General features: G+C 37.4%; 1 protein-coding gene across 2 annotated transcripts; it reads right to left on the bottom strand.

The window, feature by feature from the left end:
• Window positions 1–7,580: 7,580 nt before the first annotated feature.
• On the bottom strand, window positions 7,581–21,780 carry spsb4b (splA/ryanodine receptor domain and SOCS box containing 4b). Of its 2 annotated transcripts, none has more exons than XM_046863681.1 (3): window positions 21,658–21,780; window positions 10,198–11,063; window positions 7,581–9,341 (listed from the first exon to the last, which is right to left on the bottom strand). In XM_046863681.1, the coding sequence occupies exons 2-3, from the start codon at window positions 10,928–10,930 to the stop codon at window positions 9,214–9,216; spliced, it is 861 nt and encodes a 286-aa protein (XP_046719637.1). In that variant the 5' UTR covers window positions 10,931–11,063; window positions 21,658–21,780; the 3' UTR covers window positions 7,581–9,213. The 2 variants fall into 2 exon arrangements, with proteins under 2 accessions (XP_046719637.1, XP_046719638.1); XM_046863682.1 differs by lacking the exon at window positions 21,658–21,780 and adding an exon at window positions 21,547–21,633.
• Between the last annotated feature and the right edge of the window lie 1,419 nt (window positions 21,781–23,199).

The following is a 23,199-nucleotide window of genomic DNA, read 5'->3' as shown; positions in this document are numbered from 1 at the left end:
TCTTAGGCCCACTGCTTTTCTTTTTATATATGATGCCTCTGGGTGAGATTATACATAAACATGGTTTTTGCTTCCATTGCTATGCTGGTGATACACAGTTGTATATTTCAGCAAAGCCAGATGATAGAGATCGGCATTATTAACAATGTTGAGGAGTGTGTAAAGGTTATTGAACAGTGGATGCCTAATAACTTTCTTCTGTTCAACTCGGATTAGACTTAAATACTTTTACTAGGACCACATGCAGCTAGAAGTAAATCTTTCCAATTAATTAGCATCTCTGGATGGTCTTTTTGTCTCAGTGTGTACAGCAGTCAAAGACCTTGGTGTGATTATTGACCCTAGTTTGTCCTTTGAGGCACATATTACAATAATATTAACCAGGATTGCCCTCTTTCATCTTAGAAATATTGCTAAAGATAGAAACATGATGTCGTTACAGGATGCAGAAAAACTTTTTTATGCTTTTGTTTCATCTAGATTAGACTACTGTAACGCTTTACTGTCTGGGTGTAAAAGTGAGTGCATAAATAAGCTTTAGTTAGTCCAGAATGCAGCAGAAAGGGTCCTTACTAGATCTAGAAAATATGACCACATTATCCCTGTTTTAATCAGACTACACTGGCTCCCAATTAATTCTCGCATTGATTATAAAATACTACTACTGACATATAAAGCACTTAATGGGCTTCTCGCGCCGCAGTATGTGAGTGAACTTCTGTACCATTATGTTCCCCTACATCTACTTAGATCAAAAAGTGCCTTTTGTCAGTAGGTTTTTCTCAGGTAAAGAAGCAGATGTGGAGGGATCATGGATGTAAAGTGTTGAGTGAACTGGGATATTTACATGATGTCGTCCTCTCACGCATTCACTCAGGTTGGTTGACTGTGGTATGGTGGGTCATCTCTCATCCCAGAGATCCCTCATGTCTGTGTTAACTTCTTGCCGGGGTCCCCAACTGCACAGTGTCCTTAACGTTTATACAACAATAAGGATACTTAATAATCCTTATCTTTCTCTCCCTGTCACCCCTCTTCTCTCTCTCCCTCTCTCTATCTCTCGCTCTCTCTCTCTCTCTTTTTCTCGGTCGAGTTAAACATGCTCCTGAGGTACCAGTAACCACTGTTCCTGCCCCGCTCCTCTCCTGAGATCTGCCTGCTTTGTCCCGGCCTGCCTCTGAATGGGGTTCTCTTTGATTGCAGGCGACTTTATGCTGCTGGGGAGGTTTTCACATCAACGGCCTGGGGATCCATGAAATTACAGAGTAAGACAGGAGCTTTGAGGATGGATTTAGACTGTACTTAATGTCAACAGTCTGCTACACTGACTCATGACCATTTGCTCACCATCACTGCACACCTCAACATTGTTTAGCTGTAATAAATAGACATTCGGTGCCACCCAGATGAGGATGGGTTCTCTCTTGAGTCTGGTTCCTCTCAAGGTTTCTTCCTTATATAATCGCAGGGAGTTTTTCCTTGCCACAGTCGCCACCGGCTTGCTCTTTAGAGACAAATTACACTTATAAAGAACATCTTATTTATTCTTTATTACATCATTATCTGTGTAAAGCTGCTTGAGGCAATGTCCATTGTAAAAAGTGCTATACAAATAAAATACAAATTGAATTGAAATGAAGTAAATTAGTAGGCATCTTCAGGACAATAAACTAAGGCTATGCAAAAAATAAAGTTCATGCCAGCACTACCTACTGGACAAATGTTACAATTACATCCTAAAATGGCGAACATCTAACTGTGTTTTGTAATAATTTAATACTTATTTATCTTAAATAGTGATGATGTAGTGATGCTTTTATCCAGTCCAAGTTCAGGCTGTGATCTGTTTTTTTGTTTTTGTTGTTTTTGCAGTAATAAGGATGTGTATGTAAGTGTGTGATGATTTTTCTTTGACTTTAACAAGTCAGGCTTTGTCTTTATAAACACATGATTTTGTATGTCTGGTGTAATATTTGTTTTTCAGACACTGAAAAAAGGTTCATAATATTTCACATTTGTAACATCTCAGACCTTAAAAACCTTCAGACATTTTGTTTAAATACATCAACTATGAGTGTATTTTATTGTCATTTCATGGTTAAGTGTACCACTTCTCACAGCTTCCCAAATGCTCTCACAACCCTCTTGGCTGTGAAGACAGAACCAATTATCCTGGAATACAGATGCAACAATCCTGCTTTCTAAATGTTAATGCAGCAGTTTACTTTGGATTCATTTTTGTATAGTTGTATGTGATGAGTAAATCTGTTTATGTTGAAATGCTTCTGGAACATAACTGGTTGAGTTATTGACTTTTTATTGTAAGACGCATTAAAGATGATGCGTTATTTTTCCATCCCTTGGGGAAATAGAGCAGAAATGCATTAGAGCTAAAGTTCTCTAAATGGGGTCTTACAAGGAGGTGAAAAGAACAAATGTGGTTATAGGGGAAGGAAAAGACGGAGAGTAAACCGGACTTTTTTTTATATGTAATATAGTTAAGGGCCACTGTACACACTCAGGGTGAAAAAGAGCTCTGACTGTAAGCTGTAGTCGAGGGTCAAGAAATATATCAGGCTATATATATATATATATATATATATATATATATATATATATATATATATATATATATATATATATATATACAGTACAGACCAAAAGTTTGGACACACCTTCTCATTCAAAGAGTTTTCTTTATTTTCATGACTATGAAAATTGTAGAGTCACACTGAAGGCATCAGGGGCTATTTGACCAAGAAGGAGAGTGATGGGGTGCTGCGCCAGATGACCTGGCCTCCACAGTCACCGGACCTGAACCCAATCGAGATGGTTTAGGGTGAGCTGGACCGCAGAGTGAAGGGCCAACAAGTGCCAAGCATCTCTTCAATAAAGAAAACTCTTTGAATGAGAAGGTATGTCCAAACTTTTGGTCTGTACTGTATATATATATATATATATATATATATATATATATATATATATATATATATATATATATATATATATATACACACAATCAGGCATAACATTATGACCACCAACTAATATTGTTGTTGGTCCCCCGTTTGCTTTTCCCATAACAGTCCTGACACTTTAAGCATTAACAACATTAACTTCCTCAGCAATTTGAGCTACAAATTGATCAATTCAGACATATTGACAAAAACATTCAATAGAAATTTAAGATCCACACATTATGACAACTGGTGTAACCATTTTGCATTCAGTGATTTATGCAAAAGATATGGGAAGTAATAAAGTACACATACTTTGTAACTTTACTTAAGTAGATTTTTTCTGGAATCAGTATTTTACTATTTATTTTTTGGACTTTTTACTTTCACTCAAATTTTTTTTGCACAAATATGTGTACTTTCTACTTCTTACATTTTCAAACCGGGCTCATTACTTTAGTTTTATTCTATTTGGTGATATTATTGTTTTTCTGGCATTGTGCAGCATTTTCAGCCCATCACCTATTTCTTGTCGTGCGACTTTTTCAACCCACCACTGGTGTATAATTTCCTGGCATCACAGACGCCTATGAAGCTAACAACTAGCAAGGCAGAAGGCAACAAGAAGTCTGGGGGTAACGTGGATGACACAGAGGGGGTCAGTGATGTAATCATGACTGAAAACAGAGACATTCCTGATCACCTGATCATCATCATCTTTTCTCAGCTTGTGTTCTATATGGTGGATGTTCACCATGGATACATTCATTAGGTAAGAATATATATATATTTTTTTATATTAATATGATGTGATAATATATTAATATGATGTGAGGTCCAGTTACCAGCATGACACTGAAACAGGTATAATTTAAGTACATGTCAGAGCCCAAACGTCTTCACTTTTTACTTTTGCCATCTCTGCTAATGCAATGAGCTAATGCCTAGGAGTTTGGGGGGTTAAGACTATTCAGGTGAGAACCTGTATAATATATTTTGATCAACATAACAAACATTGATGTGGAGACAATTGTACATAAGCAATTAAATGAATGTACCAAAGTATTCACAGAACAATGAGTAATGGCTTTTATGATGTGCACAAGTGACTCCTTGATGTGGAGGTTAAACAATTCGCTTTGAGAACTTCAATTCTGATCTAAGTAATCGGTCAGGTCAAGTTTATTTCTATAGCGCGTTTCCAACGGACATTGTCTCAAAGCAGCTTTACAGAATTTAAGAGTTAGGGTAAACAATGTGTATTTATCCCTGATGAGCAGCCATGGTGACTGTGGCAAGAAAAAACTCTCTTAGATGCTCCAAAGCAACTGAGAAAAACTGTAATACTAATAAGGGTAGGAAAAAGAATGCTTTTCTGAGGTACTCCACTTCTTGTGTGTGTAAACTTGAGTAGGTAAAGGCTTATCTGTAAAGGTAAAAATGAACAGGTGCCCTTTTTAAAATCAAAAAGACACAGATACATCATGTTCTTTTTTTAACAAAGGAATCGGGTCCCTACCCATTTTAAAGCAACTCTGAAGGGTACTTATTTGATTGTCAGTTTCAAGCTACGAGCCTTTCATGAGCTACCAAAAGCTTCCCCTTTCCATGGATTACAAAGATAATTAGAACAGGACAGGATCATTTTCTACCTTGCCTAGTTCAGGTATGGTATTATTATTGCTTCTAGCCATGCAGGTGGTGTGTGTCCTGATGTTCATATTTTCTCCACATTTTTAAGAAGCTAAAACTAAACACTTAGCTTAAGGTGTTTTATTTACTGATAGTGAATCTTGTCCTGCCAGTCAGTGCTAATATTGGACCTCTATATGGAGCTCAAGACTTCCTCCTTGGTTATAAAGTTTCTTTCTTTTTGAATGTCTTTGCTAGCTTGTTTGCTGTTTCCTGTTTTTGGTAAGTGTAGTCCCATGCTGTTGGATATGCTGTACTATTTAGAGCGCTCTTTTTTTTGCACCTCATCTTACGCATCATACCTGAAATCATCTTTGTTGGTGTTTTTAGATTTGGGACTCCAACTTTGTTTCTTTGTTTGCTATGAAGATTCTTGTTTTACCTGGTTAGTGTTATACATATTTTGGTTGGATCCTCTATTGTTAGGTGTTGGGTAAAGAGATTTTCTAATGTTTTATGGTTTTCATCAGTTCTCATTTAAGTTTTCTTAAAGGTTTTGGGAAAACTTTGTCTGTAACTGATATTAATGTATATGTGAACCACTTTAGAAGGTTCTGAATATAGTGAGGCTTGAAAAGGAAACCAAGTTCGTTTTTCCATCTTTGTACTCTTGTTGCATGTCTGTTTCTGCCATGCTTATAATTAAGGGGAATTTTTCACTCTCACTCAGGTCATCTTATACATTTCATAGTGAATCAAGCAGTGATTCAGGTTCACATCTGGTTAAATTAATGGTAAATTGTGTTTTATGGTCAGATAAATATGTGAGTTGTCATTTAGCAAAAAGATCATTTTTCCTGATTAACATCTCTACAGTCCTGCCTTTTGTGTTGTGTTGTGTTGTAGTAGCTGCTTTCCCATAATGGACTGTGGATTTTAAAATCACCCATGAGGGGGTTATGGGGTACAAATAACATATGAGTTCTTCCTGGTCTTGTAATGTCCCAGAGCCATCAGTTGCTATATATAGAGCATAGAGTGGTAGTTTTATAGTGTTATATGACCTGCTGTAGTTTGGTGTCTACTGCAATGGGGTTATGGATTGTAATAAATATTTTAAATATTTTGCCTAAACACCACCACATTTGGTATATTAATAATAATAATAATAATAATAATATCATCATCTTCAGACCAACAGGCTATACAATATTTTTTCAAAATCTTGAGAGAATTCCTTGCAGTAGGCCAACAACATTCTTTTAAATATTATAAATATAATACCGCAGATGCAAGTGGTTCTCTTTTGTGGAAACATGGCGCCACCTGATGGAAGAATGATCAGCAACTATTCATAGAAAAAGAACACACACACACACACACACACACACACACACACACACACACACACTCTTTGCAGCGACATGTGTCAAACTCCTGGTTTCATGTCAAAGTAAAAAGAGGAAACAAGAGATGGAAAACAGGAAGCAAGACTCTGGTAAGTAACTAATATAAAAAAAAATAGAAGACAATTAATCATTCTGTATGCAAAGAACACCATTTTGACAATTGAAGCAACTGAGCAATGCATAAGAATATATATATGTATATAATATATGAACATATAGTATATAACTGCATTTAAAGAAAACTGGCAACCGTAACCCAAGGCTGCTGTTACAAGTTTGCAAAGCTCATTAACTATTTAGCTCATGTTTCATCATACCATCATAACCATTGTTAGATTGCTACAATGATTGCTACACTGCACTTAAAGACACCAAAATAGCCTCAACATTAAAACCACCAACAGGTGACAGGAATACATTTAATGGCATTAACTACAATAGTAAATCAGTCAGCAAGTGAACAATGAGGTTTTTGTTTTTTAAGCCGGTATGTTGGAAGCACGGAAATAGACAGAAGTAAGGATTTAAGAGACAAGGTCAAACTATAACAGTCAGATGACTGGAACAGAGATTCTCCAAAACAGCAGGATTGGGCTCTGTTCCTGTATATGCAGTGGTTGGTGCCTTAGAAAGGAAAGACAACTGGTAAATCAGTTACAGGGTCACGGGCACCTTCTTCATATGTTCGAAGAATGGAGGCTTGTCCAGCTGGTCCGATCCAACACAAAAAAACAATGGGCACATGATGTCATCTGGACCATGCAGCAATAGAAGAAGGTGATATAGTTTGATGAATCATTATTTTTCATTCATGTTTTCTTTATCTGGACAGCCTGGTGTGTGTGTTTTTGAAGACTTACCTTGCAAAGAAAACACCAGGATGCACTATGGAAAGAAAAGGTAGTGTAATGTTCTAGATAATGTTCTGCTGGAAAACCTTGGGTCCTGGTCCTATTACTCAAAAACATTGGAAGTACACTACTTTATTACAACTGTACTCCTTAATTGCAGTGGCCGCTTTCACTAGCATAATGTGGTCATCTTGATTTAACAATGGACATCGAATCAAAGCAGCTTTACACAGAAAGTAGTAATCAAATAATGTAAGTTTGAACCATACAATTTTAGGTTTTTTCCCTAATGAGTGAGCCAGTGGCAGGAAAAAACTCCCCGAGATGGTGTGAGGAAAAAACCATGTGAGGAACCAGAATCAAGGGGAAACCCAGCCTCATATGGGTGGCACAAAATGTCAATTTACCACCATTAATCTTCGTTTATGTACAAACCAGTTGTGGTCTTGGCAAACTTACCCCAAACATCAATCTAGAATCAGCCATAATTACAAATCTTTACCAGATGTACATATTGACAGAAATGGATGTGGACAATACCAAATCAGTCTTACTCAAATGTATGTATCTAGACTTTTTTTAAGAACTAGTCTTGAATCCAACACCATTGTACCCACTGGATCTTTGATAAGAAGAAACTCTGTTGTGCTGCTCTAAAACGATTCTCGAAACCACAGCACTGCAACAGAAATAAAACCATGTGCAAAATCAGATCACAAAGCAGAGAACAGTTTTGGTTTGGGTGAATTTTATTTACATTTAAAATCAGATATGAAAATGGTAGCCACCGGAGGCCAAGCCCGACACACCAACAGTGTCTCCATAGAAGAGGGGAAAACTTCCAGGTTGTGCAAGTTTGCTTTAGTTCTTTTTCCCCATTAGTAGAGAGAGACATCTGGTTTTATTAATGCAAAAAAACAAGTCAAGACACTGTTTGATTCATTTCATTTGGTTTGGAGTTGAGCGAGAGGAAATGCACTGCAATTTGTATAGTTTAAAAAAAAAAAAAAACACAAAAGAAAGAAAATAAAAATTTAAAAATTAATCCCAGCACAAAATATATTGAGCACTAAAGGTTCTCAATAGCTGGATGTAAATGTCAGTATATAATAATGATATAGTGGTAGCTAAAACTATTCCAAACATGTAAAAGTTATGTAAACTAAAAAATAGCTATCTTAGGATCTTTAAATAATTATAAGGCTATTAAATGTTAATAAAATGGTGTCTTTATTAAATAAGGACCAAAAGCATTATCTTGGGTAAATCTTCTTGACGTTTTAAAAAAAATATCTGCAGTGCATAGATGTTCTGAAATTCCTGTAAAAACCAGTGCAGGCTGTTGACTTGATCAGGGAAAACTCTGCATTGTCTGACAAAACAATCTGTCCCCTTCCAATATGGCAAACACTAACACTTCATAACACCTAGCTAGTGTGGAATCTCCTGTTTTTCCATATCCATCTGTATAAACAGCAGTTTCTAGATTTCCAGTTGGAACGGTATCATTCCCTGTCCAAAGCACTGAACGCAGGCATGTCTCTGGTGTTAAAACTCTATAAAATCATCACAATACTCACACAACAAGCTGCACCATTTCAAAAGGACACACTCAAATTATAAACATCCACAAATATCAATCAATCAATACAGCCACTCGGATAATAATAATAATAAAAAGCCTAGCATTTAGGTGTGATATGGAAGACCATGATGTAATGAAATATATTTAGTGTGATGTAAAAAAATAAGCAAATAATTATTTGAGGAAGACCATCATTCCAATCTGCACACCCCCCCATATTGTAAAATGAAGTGTCCATAGCACCAGTGTCGAAATCAGATGCTACAATTCGCTGTGCTTTTTTTGGAGGAGTGAGGTTTGGAGAAGGGGGACGGTGGCGGTGGGGGGGGTAAATGTATACAATCCAACTACAACTGATCTTTCTATAAAAAGCCAAGTCTAAAGATAAGCTTGATTTTCCAATCACAATCTTCCAATCATACAGTATGACATCACTGCTAGCTTTTCTTGAACTTTTTTTTTTTTTGGTTTGATGTTCTGTGTTGCAAATAGTTTTAAATGATACTAAATAAGCGAAGCTAGCTTTTAAAACACGCCGCTGTTTTCTTCTCTAGCAGCAGCTCTTTGACCTTCTGTAGCTAGCAAAGCTCGCTAACATTCGGACTGGAATTTTAACTGGGTGCAAATACAATATACTGATCTTAGTTGCTAACTGGAGTCTTGCATTTAAAAAAAAAAAAAAAAGGGACAAAAAAAAACAAAAACAACAAAAGGAGTCGGGACATTTAGTTGTGCGCTGAGGTCACTGGTGCTGTAGTTCAGGGTCATGTGCGAGATGCTCACTGATACTGCAGGTAGTTTTTTAGAGTCTGAGGAAGGGGGAGCGTGTGGATGTGGTGGATCCGATGTCGGCCAAGAGCTTGGCGAGCTGCTCTCCTGCATAGTTCCATCAGCGGCAGAGGTTCAGCTGCAGAAAAAAAAAAAACACCAGCATTATAAGACAAACATTACACTGCAGATCATCCTGAATGATGATACATCATTATTTATTTCTTTATTTTTCCATTTAGGTGAACCAAAAACGATGCAACTAATAACATTTTCTGCATTTCTCAATTTGCACGAGGTTTGACACTGGCGTTAGGAAGTAATTCACTACTGTACTTAAGTAGCTTCTTCGCATGTCTGCACTTTACTGAAGTATTTCCATTTGGGAGACTTTTACTTCACTACATTTCAAAGTCAAATATCTCTTTTTACTGAACTTGCAAAATCAGTCGTTTCTTTTTATTTCTTAGTGGATAAAAAATTTAACCGGTCAAACAGGCAGCAAGCCACCAATCAGGGTAGAGCGAAAGTTCTGGTTACCACTTGGTGGTATCTACTCATTACAAATATACAGTTTAGCATCAGTTTGACAGCGGGCAGAACATCTGGAGAGTAATAAATGATGGAAGAAACCCCTGACTCTAACTTGCTACAACACCCGTGACCTTAATTGCGCTATTTTTTATTTATTTATTTTTTAAGTAGTTTTGGGCTCATGATAATTTCAATAGATATCGATTACTGTTTGACTATCATTCTATTAATAGAGTTAATTAAATTAAGTAGAGTCTTGTGACAAAAATGGAAAATTATATATATATATTAAATTCTTAAGTATATTTGGAGGCAAATACTTTTGTACTTTTACTCAAGTGAAAGTTCAAAGGGAGCACTTTGACTTTTACTGGAGTAACATTTTACCTATTGCGTCTCTACTTTAACCCAAGTACATGGTTTAACCGGACAGTGTGAGAATCCACTAATCAATCACTTACGCTCAAGTCCGTTGATGTACGTCATTGTGACCTCACAGTGTCCCCATACTGCGCTGACAATTGGGTACAGCCTTTTCCCCTTAAGGCCCCGAAAGGCTACGCCGAGGAAATGACCATCGGCACAAAACCCAAGAGTTCCCTCATCCATGTCCAAGACCACTAGAACCTCCTCAGGTACTGAAAACGTGTCCTCATCCTCCCCATTAAGGCTACATGGGTAGGAAGGCACTGGCCCCGAATAGCTTTTCCTGTCATGGTAAATTTTCCCTCGCCCCAAATCCCATCCCCAAGATTCTGCATCGCCACCAACAAGTGCCGTGTATCCAATAGCATGCAGTGGTGCCCGAGAAGTCGCGACCCCGACCATGGCATGTGTGCCACGTTGCCGCACAGGCCACCGGATAGTCCAGGCGTGCAGGCCACGAGTGAAGCCAACTCTGCCCCGCACACAGTCAGTACTCTGTGCTACTGGATGGCGATGGAACGTCAGCCGGTCATCTTCTTTTATAAACAGGTTGAGTGAACGGTCATCGGGGTTCCAAGAATGCTCTAGTTGAGTGTCAGCATCTGCTGGAGGCATGTCCAGCAGCAGTTCCAGGCGCGGTGAGAAAGGGTGGCCTAACCCGTATCCTTGTCCATGCCTGCCAAGGGGTACAAGGGCCACCTGCAATGCCAGTGCGGCCCCTTCACACTCCTCAGCAGATTTCACCACGCCTGAGACCCTCTGCCCCATCACAGCCCTGCCATGGGCATCATCAACCACTGACTGGGTTACCTCATGGGTCTGGTGTATGAGGAGAGGTCTAACCAATCAGGTCTGTTCCATTTCATGAAGTAGAGGTGAAGAAAGAGCAGCACAAGGTCCTCTGTGGAGAGAAGAAAACTGTCAGCACTTGAAAGCGCAGCACAACTACCCCAGTCTTCCTAAAGTTACTCCCAACAAATCTGTTCAGATGACTGCATTTCCCAAAAATACAAAAGAAATCAGCCAGACTAGTTAACCCTTCTGCTAATATTGCACAACACACATCCAGAGAAAAAGTGGAAAAGGGAGTAACAGAACATTAACATCTCCAATCTCCCAAAAAAATAAGCCGTTAGAAAGCTGTTCGAATGCTAACAGCTTTCTAACAACTATTAGAAATCTGTCTCTGATTTGAAATTGAGCTCAATTGTACTCATTTTAAGAGAGCTAAAAATTCTCCTTTCTCTTTCACAGTTCCTGAGACTGTCTATAAAACACTGCACATTAAATAACTGCTTTTTTTTTTTTTTTTAAACACTAACAGTGTTGCTGCATCATGTATTTTAGCACACACAAACACCCATGTGGCTACAACGTCTATTTCAAAAGGTCCATCTAGGCATTAGTGATACTGTGTTGGTCTTACTTATTGTACATATTTACTGCAGTCTCTAACTATACACATTCAAAGTAACATAAGTGGTAAATTTATCTAATAGACTGCCAACTTTACTGATGAGACAATAAAAAAAGAAAAGAAAACAAAAACTCAACTTCATGAGGAGGGAAAAAAACAAACAAACAAAAAAAATTAAAACAGCAACAGCATTCCAGTTCTCAAACGTCCATCTGAGGAAAGCGGGTTACAAACACATTACCATAAAATAGAACACCAATTTCCCATAAAACAGAGGGGCGCAAACACTGTTGCTTAGAGACTACTCTCAAAGCCCAAAATCATGCTGTTCTAATAGCGAAGAGAAATAACCAAAGCTAAAAAGTGCTAGTTGTGTGAATTTTGTTCCATCTTAAGTTAAATTATTTATATCTTCAAACCCCAAACCATATAGCGTGGTTTAAAGCAGCGGCCCCCAACCTTTTTTGCGCCACAGACCGGATTAATGTCGGACAATATTTTCACGGACCTGCCTTTAAGGTGTGGTGGATAAATACAACAAAATAAAAATTATACGACCGGCATAAAAACTGGTATTTTCTAAATACAATAATAAACGTGAATCCACTGGGTTGTTTTTTGTTCATTTTGCTCGCTTGGGGGTTTCAATTTAGCGGTAATGTATAATGTGTAGCGGCCGGAGCAGCCCCTTTAAGAAGATAGCGATGGAGGTAAGACATGCGACCGAGGCATCATGACATGCATCAAGAGTGAGTCATAAACAGATGTGGCGGAGAGAATCTGGATCTATATATCCAAAATAAAACATTGTTCAGAGTTAGATAAATAAAACGGAAATAATCTAAGTTATGTATTCTTTTTGTGCGGCCCGGTACCAATTGACCCACAGACCAGGGGTGGGGGACCAGTGATTTAAAACACAGTTTTACATGTTCGTGACCACAACAAATAAACGCAAAGCATTTTAATCAGGACAGTTAGGCGAGGGTACTTGGGTACCTCGTGAAAAGATCCTTCATTACAAAATAGCTGTAACCACATACAGTTTGGTGCAAGGCGGACTCTACTCAATGGTCAGGATTTGATTGACATTTAAAACATGTGACAAGTGGCAGACATATTTCAACATCCACTGTTCAGGGAAGACTGCATTAGTCAGGCCTTAATCGTCCAATTGTGGCAAAGGAACCATTATTTTGGAAGAACAACAAGCAAAAGAGACTTGTCTTGGGCAAAGAAATACAATGAAAAGACAGAGCAGTGGAAAATCTATAATTTGGTCTGATGAGTCCAAATTCAAGATTTTTTTATTCTAACCACCATGTCTTAGATGTACAGAGGGTGAAGCATGGAGGAGGAGGTGTGTTTGTTTTACCGGTGACACTGTTGGATTGTAGCAGTTTGCAGCTACATGCCATCCCATTCGGTTTGGAATTAGCGGGGCCATTATTTGTTTCCAACAGGACAATGACCGAAACACCTCTAGCTTGTGTAAGAGCTATTAACTTAAGAAGGAAAGTAACGGATCGCTGCATTAGATGACCTGGCCTCCACAATCATCTGATCTAAATCCAGTTAAGATGATTTGGGATGAGTTGGACAGGAGAGTGAAGGAAAAGCAGCCAACAAGCACTCAGCATCTTTGGGAACTCCTCAAGATTGTTCCTGGTGACTATATAATGAGACTGACTGAAAGAATGCCAAGAGTTTGCAAACCTGTCATCAAAGCAAGAGGTGGCAACTTTGAAAAATCTAAAATATATAACATACTCAGGGTTATTTACGTTTTTTTGTTTACTACATAACTCCATAAGGGTTCTTTCATAGTTTGGATGTCATCAGTATTCATGTACAATACAATGTGTGTGTGATCAGTCAAAAATGGAAAATTCCAAAAGGGATAAACACAATTTACACTGATCACTCAGTTTAAAAGTTTTTACCCCCCCTGCCTCATACACATTCTATCAAAGGCTTTTTTTAATAAAAAATAAACCATAAAAATCTTCATCAAACATGTTTTTGTTAGTATAACACTAAAACCTGCAGCACTTAAAATGAAACTATAGAATTCCAGCAGATGAGAAAGACAGTGAGAAAGAAGAGAAAGAATTCATTTCAATCATTAACACATACAGCAATGCAACTCATCCCATAATAGAACATGCAACCAAGATTTAAAAGTAAAAGAGAGGATCAACAAAAAGTGATCTGCTGAGAGAACGAGAGTAATGACCGTATCAAAGAATCCCACTTGTTAAAACTCTTACAGGGGGGAATTATAGCCACTGGCTCTTTCACATTTCTAAAACACCACAATTCACAGAGGATTGCACTGTCCCTCATCCTCTTATACAAGATCACAATGCAGAAATATTACTGATTTCTTTCCAACAGTATACTATTACCTAATGCAAAAAAAATGAAGAAAACCAAAGACTCCCACAAATGAATCAGATCTCAGAGTCTTTGTATGTAATAGTGTGTCAATAGCAAATGTCATGCAACAATGATCCTTTTTACAATCTTCTCAGCAATGAGCTTTTGTATTAGTGCAGAAATGTCACCACTCTGAAAACAGATACAGCCTACACTTTATAATAAAATGTCTCAGTTTTATATTTTTCACTCGTATTTTGCTGTAAGCAAGACATTATGTATATAGTCTTAATTTCTTTAATAATTTTTTTCCCCTGTCTGCCTCTTAGGCTTTGATCGTCCACAAAGTCAACTTTATATATTGCTAACAAAGTGTGTCAAACATTAAGATTACAAGGCGATTTATATTCTTTCTTCTTGGTTAAAAAAAAGTTTACAGCAGCATTGCACTTTCTTTATACAGCTTTGAACAATACAGCAGCAAATGCACAGAATTTCACATGTAGATATGAAAAGAAAGAAAAACAAAATGTCAGTAATCCATAAAAGGGACAGGATTAACTCTATTAGAGGGAATTAGACTGGGGAGCCTTAGAAAGGTGTCCAGTATGATGAAAGAAAATGTATTAAAGCTGAGCTATTTCTTCTCCTTCTTTCGGCTGCTCCCATTAGGGGGCGCCACAGCGGATCATCCGTCTCCATACCCCTCTGTCCTCTGCATCTGTCTCTTTTAAACCAACTCCCTGCATGTCTTCCCTCACCACATCCATGAACCTCCTCCTCGGCCTTCCTCTTTTCCTCCTTCCTGAGCATTCTCCTACGATATACCCCATGTTCCTCCTCTGCACATGTCCAAACCATCTCAATCTCGCCTCCCTCACCTTGTCTCCAAAACGTCCTACATGATCTGTCCCTCTAATAAACTAATTTCTAAGCCTGTCCATCCTCGTCACTCCTAACGAAAACCTCCAACATCTTCAGCTCTGCTACCTCCAGCTCCACCTCCAAAAGGTAAATTTCAAAAAGGTAAAAAGTAACTTTTGCACACCGAGCTATAAATCTGTGAAATGTTACATGGCTTCAATTTCACAAGACGCCTATTTTATAAATCAATCGCTTGAGCGTGTTAGAACCCCTGTAATTTCACCACAACTTATCTACACAAACACACACTAAAGCCTGGAATCCGATGTACCATCACAAGACCTCTATTTCAACCGTTTCCACGTTTCTTTCTTTAATGATCAAGCTAAAAGTACAGTTATTCCTATTACACTGTATACTGTAATTGTGTTTTAGACTGAACTGAAAAATAAAACGTTCTAAACAACTAGGGATTTGTCATATTTCTGGTTTACAAAATGTAATGGTGACGGACAAAAATGCAAACAGAAGCACCAACAGCTGGCAGGAGTTGTGCGGTTGTTAAGTACCACCATGTGCACTGATGCGTGTGGCCTGCATGTTCAAATTTAGACCAAACATTTTCTCAATACAATGTTTTTATTAATTGTCTCAGGGTTTACTGGCTATTGACAGAACACAAAGATATGATGTACTGAAAGAAGTTTAAAGTCTGACTGAACAATCGCTATGCTGACTTTTTTGTTTTTTTTCCTGTAATCCTACTTGTTTGACCTCTACCCATGTATACAGTAATGATTTATAACCCGACCGCCCGGTGTAGCATAGCTCCTATGCGAGGTACGTTATTTTGCCCATTTTAGAATGAAATCTATATATGGATTTCTGTGAAGCTGCTTTGTGGCATTGTTTAAAAGTACCTCAGAAATTCAAACTACCAGATTGTCTATACTTGCTGCAAAATGTTGAGTAAAATCTGACACTGATGTTGAGAAAATGAGCTTGGGTAAACACTTAAAAGTTGTAAATCTATACAGTGATTACATACGCGTAGTTGTACTCTCATTAGCATTACCATTTGACCATCTAACCTCAAAAGCTAAAAGCAGACATCTAACTTTAGATCTACATCTGAAGCAAATAAACCCCGGAAAGAGCCAAATGTGTGGGCTAAGAGAGTTTTGCATCCCCTAAATGTAAATTATTCATACCTGCCAGGCCATTACTAACAATAGCAGACAAAAGCCACAGGGTGAAACTGATACTGAGGTCCAAGTCAAGGACAGTTCCTGGATATTTTAATTAGGACAGTTTGTACGTAGTGTCAGGTGAGGACACTGTATATCGCTGCTCCACCTCGGTCTAAAAAAACTAACATTTTCGAAAGCTTTATAGAGCTGAGAAAGAAGAATTGAACAAGTGTATATGTATATTTTAATTTGCGATCGTTCATACCCTGATTTGAAGGACTGAACACCCAAGTGGGTTCAGACTGGAGTCGAAGGATTCAAGGGGGTTTGTGCACTGAAGTGATATGGAGAATAATCAAGCAATGCAATCTACTGGTTCATAATTACTAGCTCAGCGTTGGGTTGAGATTTTGCATGCTCACCTGTATATAGAGTATTAAATGCTTTCAGAAGTCAAAATAAACTTGGAACTCTATTTGGACCAATAAAGAAAGCACTGCTGTACTGTGTATTTGTGACAGCAGAAAGCTTCCAAAAGGGGGAAAGTATCAACAAGTGGTTAAGACATTGGACTTTGGATCGGACGGCCACAAGTTCAAATCTCAGCAGCACCAAGCTGCCACTGCAGGGCCCTTGAGAAAGGCCCTTAACTCAACCAATTGCTATAAATGTAACTAAGTAGCTGGCCATGAAAATACTTTTCTCATCGACCAAATTTGAATGCAGCATTTCAGTGACAAGCTTGCTTTGACACTATGTATGTTTGCATTGTCCCTGTCAAATAAATAAAATGAAATGAAATGAAACGAAACTTGATCTATATTTGGAACAATGGCCTCTAATAACAAAGTTTCATTAAAAAAGTGTAATACCAGGATTTACGTAGAGTATGTGGTGTTTGTTATAAACTTAGATTTCACAATACAGCTAGGAACACTGTGTGTTTGACTCATCCTCATGCTGACCCTGGTGTCGGGAACATCTCTTTGCATGCCAGAGAGACATTGTAAACAATACAGGAGAGAAGAAAGAAGAACGGAAAGCAAAAAGGAAGAGGAAGTAAAGTCTGGGGTTCAAAGGGGCCATTTCCTTCTTCCCTCTAGTAGCCGGGGCATTCTCCTGTGAATAATGACATAAACTTGGCTACCAAAATGACTGACAAGCTACAACTTGACAAAACCAAGCAGCCTGGATAGAAACAGTTACACACAACCTCACACTATACTGAGATCCCTGACTATATTAAGGCTGAACACATGCAGTAGTTAACCTTGTGAGGTACAATATATTGATAAAATATCAATATTTATCAAAAGTGAGAATTTTGTCCAAAATCTCCATGAACTTTAGGAACAGCCTTTATTTGTCACATGTACATTACAGCACAGTGAAATTCTTTTCTTCAGATATCTCGGCTTGTTCAGAAGTGCAGGGTCAGCATTAAAACAGCACCCCTGGAGGACAGAGGGATAAGGGCCCAAGTGCTGCAGCTTGTTGATACCAGGTCTTGAGACCCAGACCTTCCGATCAGAATCCCAGCACCTTAACCACTGAGCTACCTTTCCCCAATCATATCTTTAACATTCCAGTCATCAAAATATGCACTACATTATTTGACTGGTTTTTCTCAGGTCAGACTTGCACCAGCTCAGCAACTGAGGGATGACAAGTTTCTCCGATTCGCACTGGTGCATCGGCACAAGATTCTCCGATTCATTGATTTTTCAAAAATTGTGCATGGGATACACGTTGGCATTTGTATCATGACATTGCTTTAAACATATCGGCATTGGTAAAAAAAAATATTTATAATTATTAGTAGATGCGCTACACTTTGACCAATATTTGGAATGTAGATTGATTTTCTCCTCACTAAACAGTTTCTCAAGCCGATCTCTCAGCACCACTGCTGCTGCTGATATGAATATGACGTACCGCAACACTACGGAGATCGAACAGTGTCCTGAGGGTCACAGAATATAGATTTAGATGTTCCAACGTTCAAAAACTGAGCGATATTCAAATCTGACTTACTTCACCTCCAGCCTGAACAATAGCCCCTACCATAACAGATAAATGCTGTTACACGCGAACCTCTTTCATCCCTCATTTGCATTACAGACGGCAAAACAAGGTACCACTGCAACAAATAACGATCATATGCAAAACAACGTGGCAGTTCATAGAGAACCGCCAAAGTCTACACACTAAAACACAGAGGAATTAGTGATAGACATTATATTTGATTTAATACAATCTTAACGGGATCAAATATTAATCCGATGCTTGCCGTAATAAGAAATCAAATTCTTAATGTCATTTTAAATAAACTATACATAAAAAAAGGTTGCTCTATACCTGTTACATGTACATTACAGGACAGTGATATTTCTTTACATATCACAACGATGTTGGGAAGCTGTGGTCAGCCATGATGCAGCACCCCTGGAGCATAGAGGGTTTAAGAGCAACTCATAGATCATAAGATCATAAACAAACAAATGATCTCATTAAATTATCTCTCTAAGTTTCAGGTCTCTAATATTGTCCTTTTCAAAAATGGTTGCTGAAAAGTATTTACTTTATATTTGGAGTATTTGTTCAGGTAACGCTAGCTGGGTAAAATTCGTCACGAGGATCTTTGACAAGATTTTTGCCAATCTGTAAGTTTGAAACCATTTCATAAGCTTGAATAGAGCTTGGAAAAAAAGGAGAAAGACAAACAGAAAGAAAAAGTGATAGGCAGAAAGACAGTTGACAAATTTAAACAATACAAGTACAAAGTGAAATGGAATGAGAGAATGCCAAGTAGATAGATGGCGAGAGAGTTATTAAGAGAAAGAAAGTGAGTGAGAGAATGATAAATGCAGATTGATCGTTTTGTCAGTTCGAGTTTGAAACATTTCAAGCCAAGCTCTGAAACCAGGTCAATGCAAGTCTATAGGAGCTCTGATGATATCTGATCATACACAGCGTGTCTGATTGGATGAGTTACACACAAAAAAAGAAAAAAAAAAAAAGTGTGATGATTAAGAAGAGGCTGAATTGGTGACTGTAGCTTGAAAGATTACACCAGTCCAAACCTTTAAATGGAAAGCCACTGAACTGCAAAAACAGCCTTGTAATGTAAACTCAGGGTAAAAGAAATTCATTTAAAGTAACTGATGGAAAATATAATTGACATTTCTTGAGAGCAATGGTAAGTCTAATAGGACTTTCCTACTAAATATAAGCAGTTTGGTCAGCTGCATTCAAACGTTTAACAAAAACAAAAAAAAACAAAAGGGAAATCCTCCATTTCAGCTCCAGTTTCACATGTATAAGATACCCATTTACTGTATATGAATATAATGAACCTATAAACTTTTTTAGCTTCTCCCATTAGGGGTCGCCACAGCGGATCATCCGCATGTTTGATTTGGCACATGTTTTTAACGCTGGATGCCCTTCCTAACGCAACCCTCCCCATTTATACGGGCTTGGGACCGGCCCTAAGGCTTGTGCAACCCTAATGGCTGGGGTTGTTCCCCTGGGGATCGAACCCGGGCCGCAGCGGTGAGACCACCAGTGAACCTAGTATGATGAAGCTATGATAAACCAAATAAACCTCTGTTACACAATATGAAGCAGACTTGTAGAATGCAGATCGTTCTGGGTTTGGATTTAAAACAGCCGAGTAAGAATTCATCGTCCCCTCGCATGACACATCTTTCCTATTGATGTTCTACAGAACTTTCCAAAGGCGACACCCGTTTTTATTAACCGTTTTCATGACTGCAAACATGTCTACGGAACCAGAACAGCGAATAAACGAGTAAAACAGCTATAAAATCAGGCATATTTTAATCCACATCACTTTAGTGTAGTTGATTCATGCGCAATTTCATCTGCTGGCTTACTGTTCAAACACTAGCAATATTTTTTCTTCATGCTTTGTTCGATCTGATCGAGGTTTTGTTTATAGAATAGCTGTTAAAATACCCCATCATTAAGGTAAACATCTATTCTATGTCTAATTCTAAGTCGTGTTTACAAATATTTGCCTAAAATATCAGACTGGCATTTTTTTTTATTTTAAAATTTGTAAACACACAATGCTAGAACACGAATAAACACTCGCCACAACTTGTCTAGATTAAGTACACCAGAACTATTCATCCAAGGTCAATTTGAAATATCTATGAAAGCCCGAGCTCATATACGAGCATCTCTGCATCACTAATTGTGTTTTTTTAATTGAAAGATTTCCCTTGAGCAATAACTGAAGCTGTAGGACTCACGTTCTTAGGATGCAGATAAGAATGGAGAGATTAATACCCTCATACAGACTTCATCTAGAAATTGTGAAACAATGTTTTTCTTCCTGTTAATCAAAGCATAAAACACATCTCAAACACTACAACACAGAGGCGGCTTTGCTGTTGCAACGATACGCACAATGAGTTTTCACACGCTCTCACCAAAACACGGATAATAAACCAGTAGTAAACGAAATAGCGCTCGTGTCCATCACTTCCTGTTTTGCATGATAAAAAAAAAAAAAAAAACTGCAGTCAGAACCGAAACGGAAGGTAAAACAGAGTCAGCATTGCAGTGCCATATACAGATATTACAGTCAGTAAACTAGTAGAAAATGTGGAAATTTTAGCATTAAAACTTGTGATCAGGTACAATCGATATGATCTGTATATTAGACTACTTGAGAAAAAGAAAGTTTATTTATTTATTACTATTATTATTACTTATAATTATTTTAAGAATGGAATCATTTTTTGGCGCCTGAAAAAGATTCAAATTAGTAATAAAAACACAAAGATATCAAGAAATATATTGAGTTAAATACATGTTATGGTTGATGATGATTTAAAGTGTGACTATTAAAATAAAACTAATATTAATAAACACATAACACACTTTACAGAATATATCTTTATACCATGTTATGACTGTGTACCATGTTTTGAAAATGGGTTGAACTGTTACTGTCATAAATCCAATAACAATAATAATAATAATAATAATAATAATAAATAATAATAATATAAAAAATAAAAATAAAAACACTTAAAAATAAATATATACTTTACAGAACATATCTTTATACCATGTTATGACCCTGTAACACATCCTGGAGATGATTTGAACTGTTATTGTTATAATACACAATAATAAATAAATAAACAATAGAAAATAAAGGAAAGATGTATTCAGTAAAGTATATATATCTCTATATATCATCATGTTATAACTCTGGTGACTGTAACTGATTTTCTGGAGATGATCTGAACTGTTCTTCAGATACACAATGCATTAACACATCAACTCAACAATTCTGGCCACTATGTCACAATTAAACACCAAACACTCAAAGCAAACAAGCTGACATGCAGGTTTTTAAGGGTTTTTAAAGCTTTTTTAAATTTCCATCTGCTGCAGGAAGTCTGGATTAAAAGGCGACACACGGAGCTGCGGGTTCAAATTCATTACAAAGGAACAACAAACACAAACAAAGTGGCCACGTTGGAGCTACTCACGCCTCGGGGATTACAACTTTTCTCCGGAAGGAAAATAAATAAATAAACAAACAAACAATCAATTGACAGGAAACAACACCGGAATCACTCCCAAATCGCCGTCATTCATACCTGTGAGTGTGTGAGTGTGTGTGGACAAAAAGAGCCGACAATCTGCTGCCTTTAAACCCGCTTTACGCCTTCAAAAGGAAACAGAGAACACGGCTTTGTTATAGAGGTGCCCAGATAGTGACGTCACCGCCAAACCGGAAGTGATCCTTCAGTGTTTGTTGTTATATTTATTATTATGATTTTTTTTTATTTTACAAATTTGAGCGAATCAGCGCATTTACTACCATAAATGTGAATAGACCCATAATTTAATATACGCGTCGTTTTTTTCTGATTGGTTCCAAACAATATTTGATACGATTCCCATTTCCGCGGTGGGGAAACGACACTTCCCATGAGCACGTGCTCTCCGGGAGAACCAGTGTCATGCAGCGTTCACTTGCTTCTCGATTTAACGTGTGTCTCTGTATATAAATGCAGCAACACGTCAGAAACACTGTATACAAAAAGATTGTGTATACTCAAATACATGGACTAAAATTCTGATTCACTTACGTTTATATATATATATATATATATATATATATATATATATATATATATATATATATATATATATATATATATATATATATATACTCCCATGACTATTTATTAAATTATTTCCAACACTCTATTGTCTTCGTTTCATAGCTTTCCTTTCCATTGCGCTGTCTCCAGGAGAGTATGTTTATGTTAGAGTTTTTATCCAATCATATTTCAGCCATCCAGTGTTGCCAGGGTCCAAAAAAAATCTGCCTGGACGCCTTCAGAATCAACATTACAGGCGTGTGTAGATTCAAATACATAACAAGGAAACTGTTGCTTTAATTAACCAATCAGATTGCAAGTTTGTGACACTGAGGCCATCTAGCAGGCGTACAATAACGTCACCATTTTTAACTTCCTTGGATTGGATGGTCAGAAGGCACAATTTGTCAGAGCCAATAAAGTGCATCTGTAGCAAACTGCACAAGCTTAAATATATTTCTGTGTACTTAATTATTTTTTATTCATTTCACATTGGCTGACAAAGGAGAATAATTTGATTTAGTCACAAATATGCTTATAAGAACATTTTAAACATGAACCATTTATAAGTTTTCTTTCAAGCATTTTCTTTCCTGTAGATATTTTGCACAAAAAGACACGATTTGTTTTATTTTGAAATCCTCAGGAAAGCCGTAATCCATGGGGTTTCCGTCGTTGGAAAACTGTCATTTTTCATGTTAATAATAATGGTTCTTCACAGCTGTGGCTGAAGTAAAAGGGGACTAGTTGAATCACTTTATTTGGGTTCCTTGCTTTAGTAATGCCATTTATTCTTCCTTTATACTGTGTTTCTGTATATGATGCTTTCTATAGCCGTGGTGTCATTATTACTGTATTATGAGTTGGATTGATTCAGGCAGGAATCACAAAACATTTGATGCATAGTGTGCAAACAACTGGGTAGAATTAACATTACATGAATAATCATGCATGAATAGTACCATCATTCATGCAAGTTAAGTGTCTGTGCAAAGACTCTGTGTTATCGAGTCCTGTGTGACTCAAAGCGTT

The sequence above is a fragment of the Silurus meridionalis genome, chromosome 12 (assembly GCF_014805685.1).
Source record: "Silurus meridionalis isolate SWU-2019-XX chromosome 12, ASM1480568v1, whole genome shotgun sequence".
Classification (NCBI taxonomy): Eukaryota; Metazoa; Chordata; class Actinopteri; order Siluriformes; family Siluridae; genus Silurus; species Silurus meridionalis.
The sequence above is the reverse complement of the archived record's forward strand: the minus strand, read 5'-3'. Positions and strand labels throughout refer to the sequence as shown.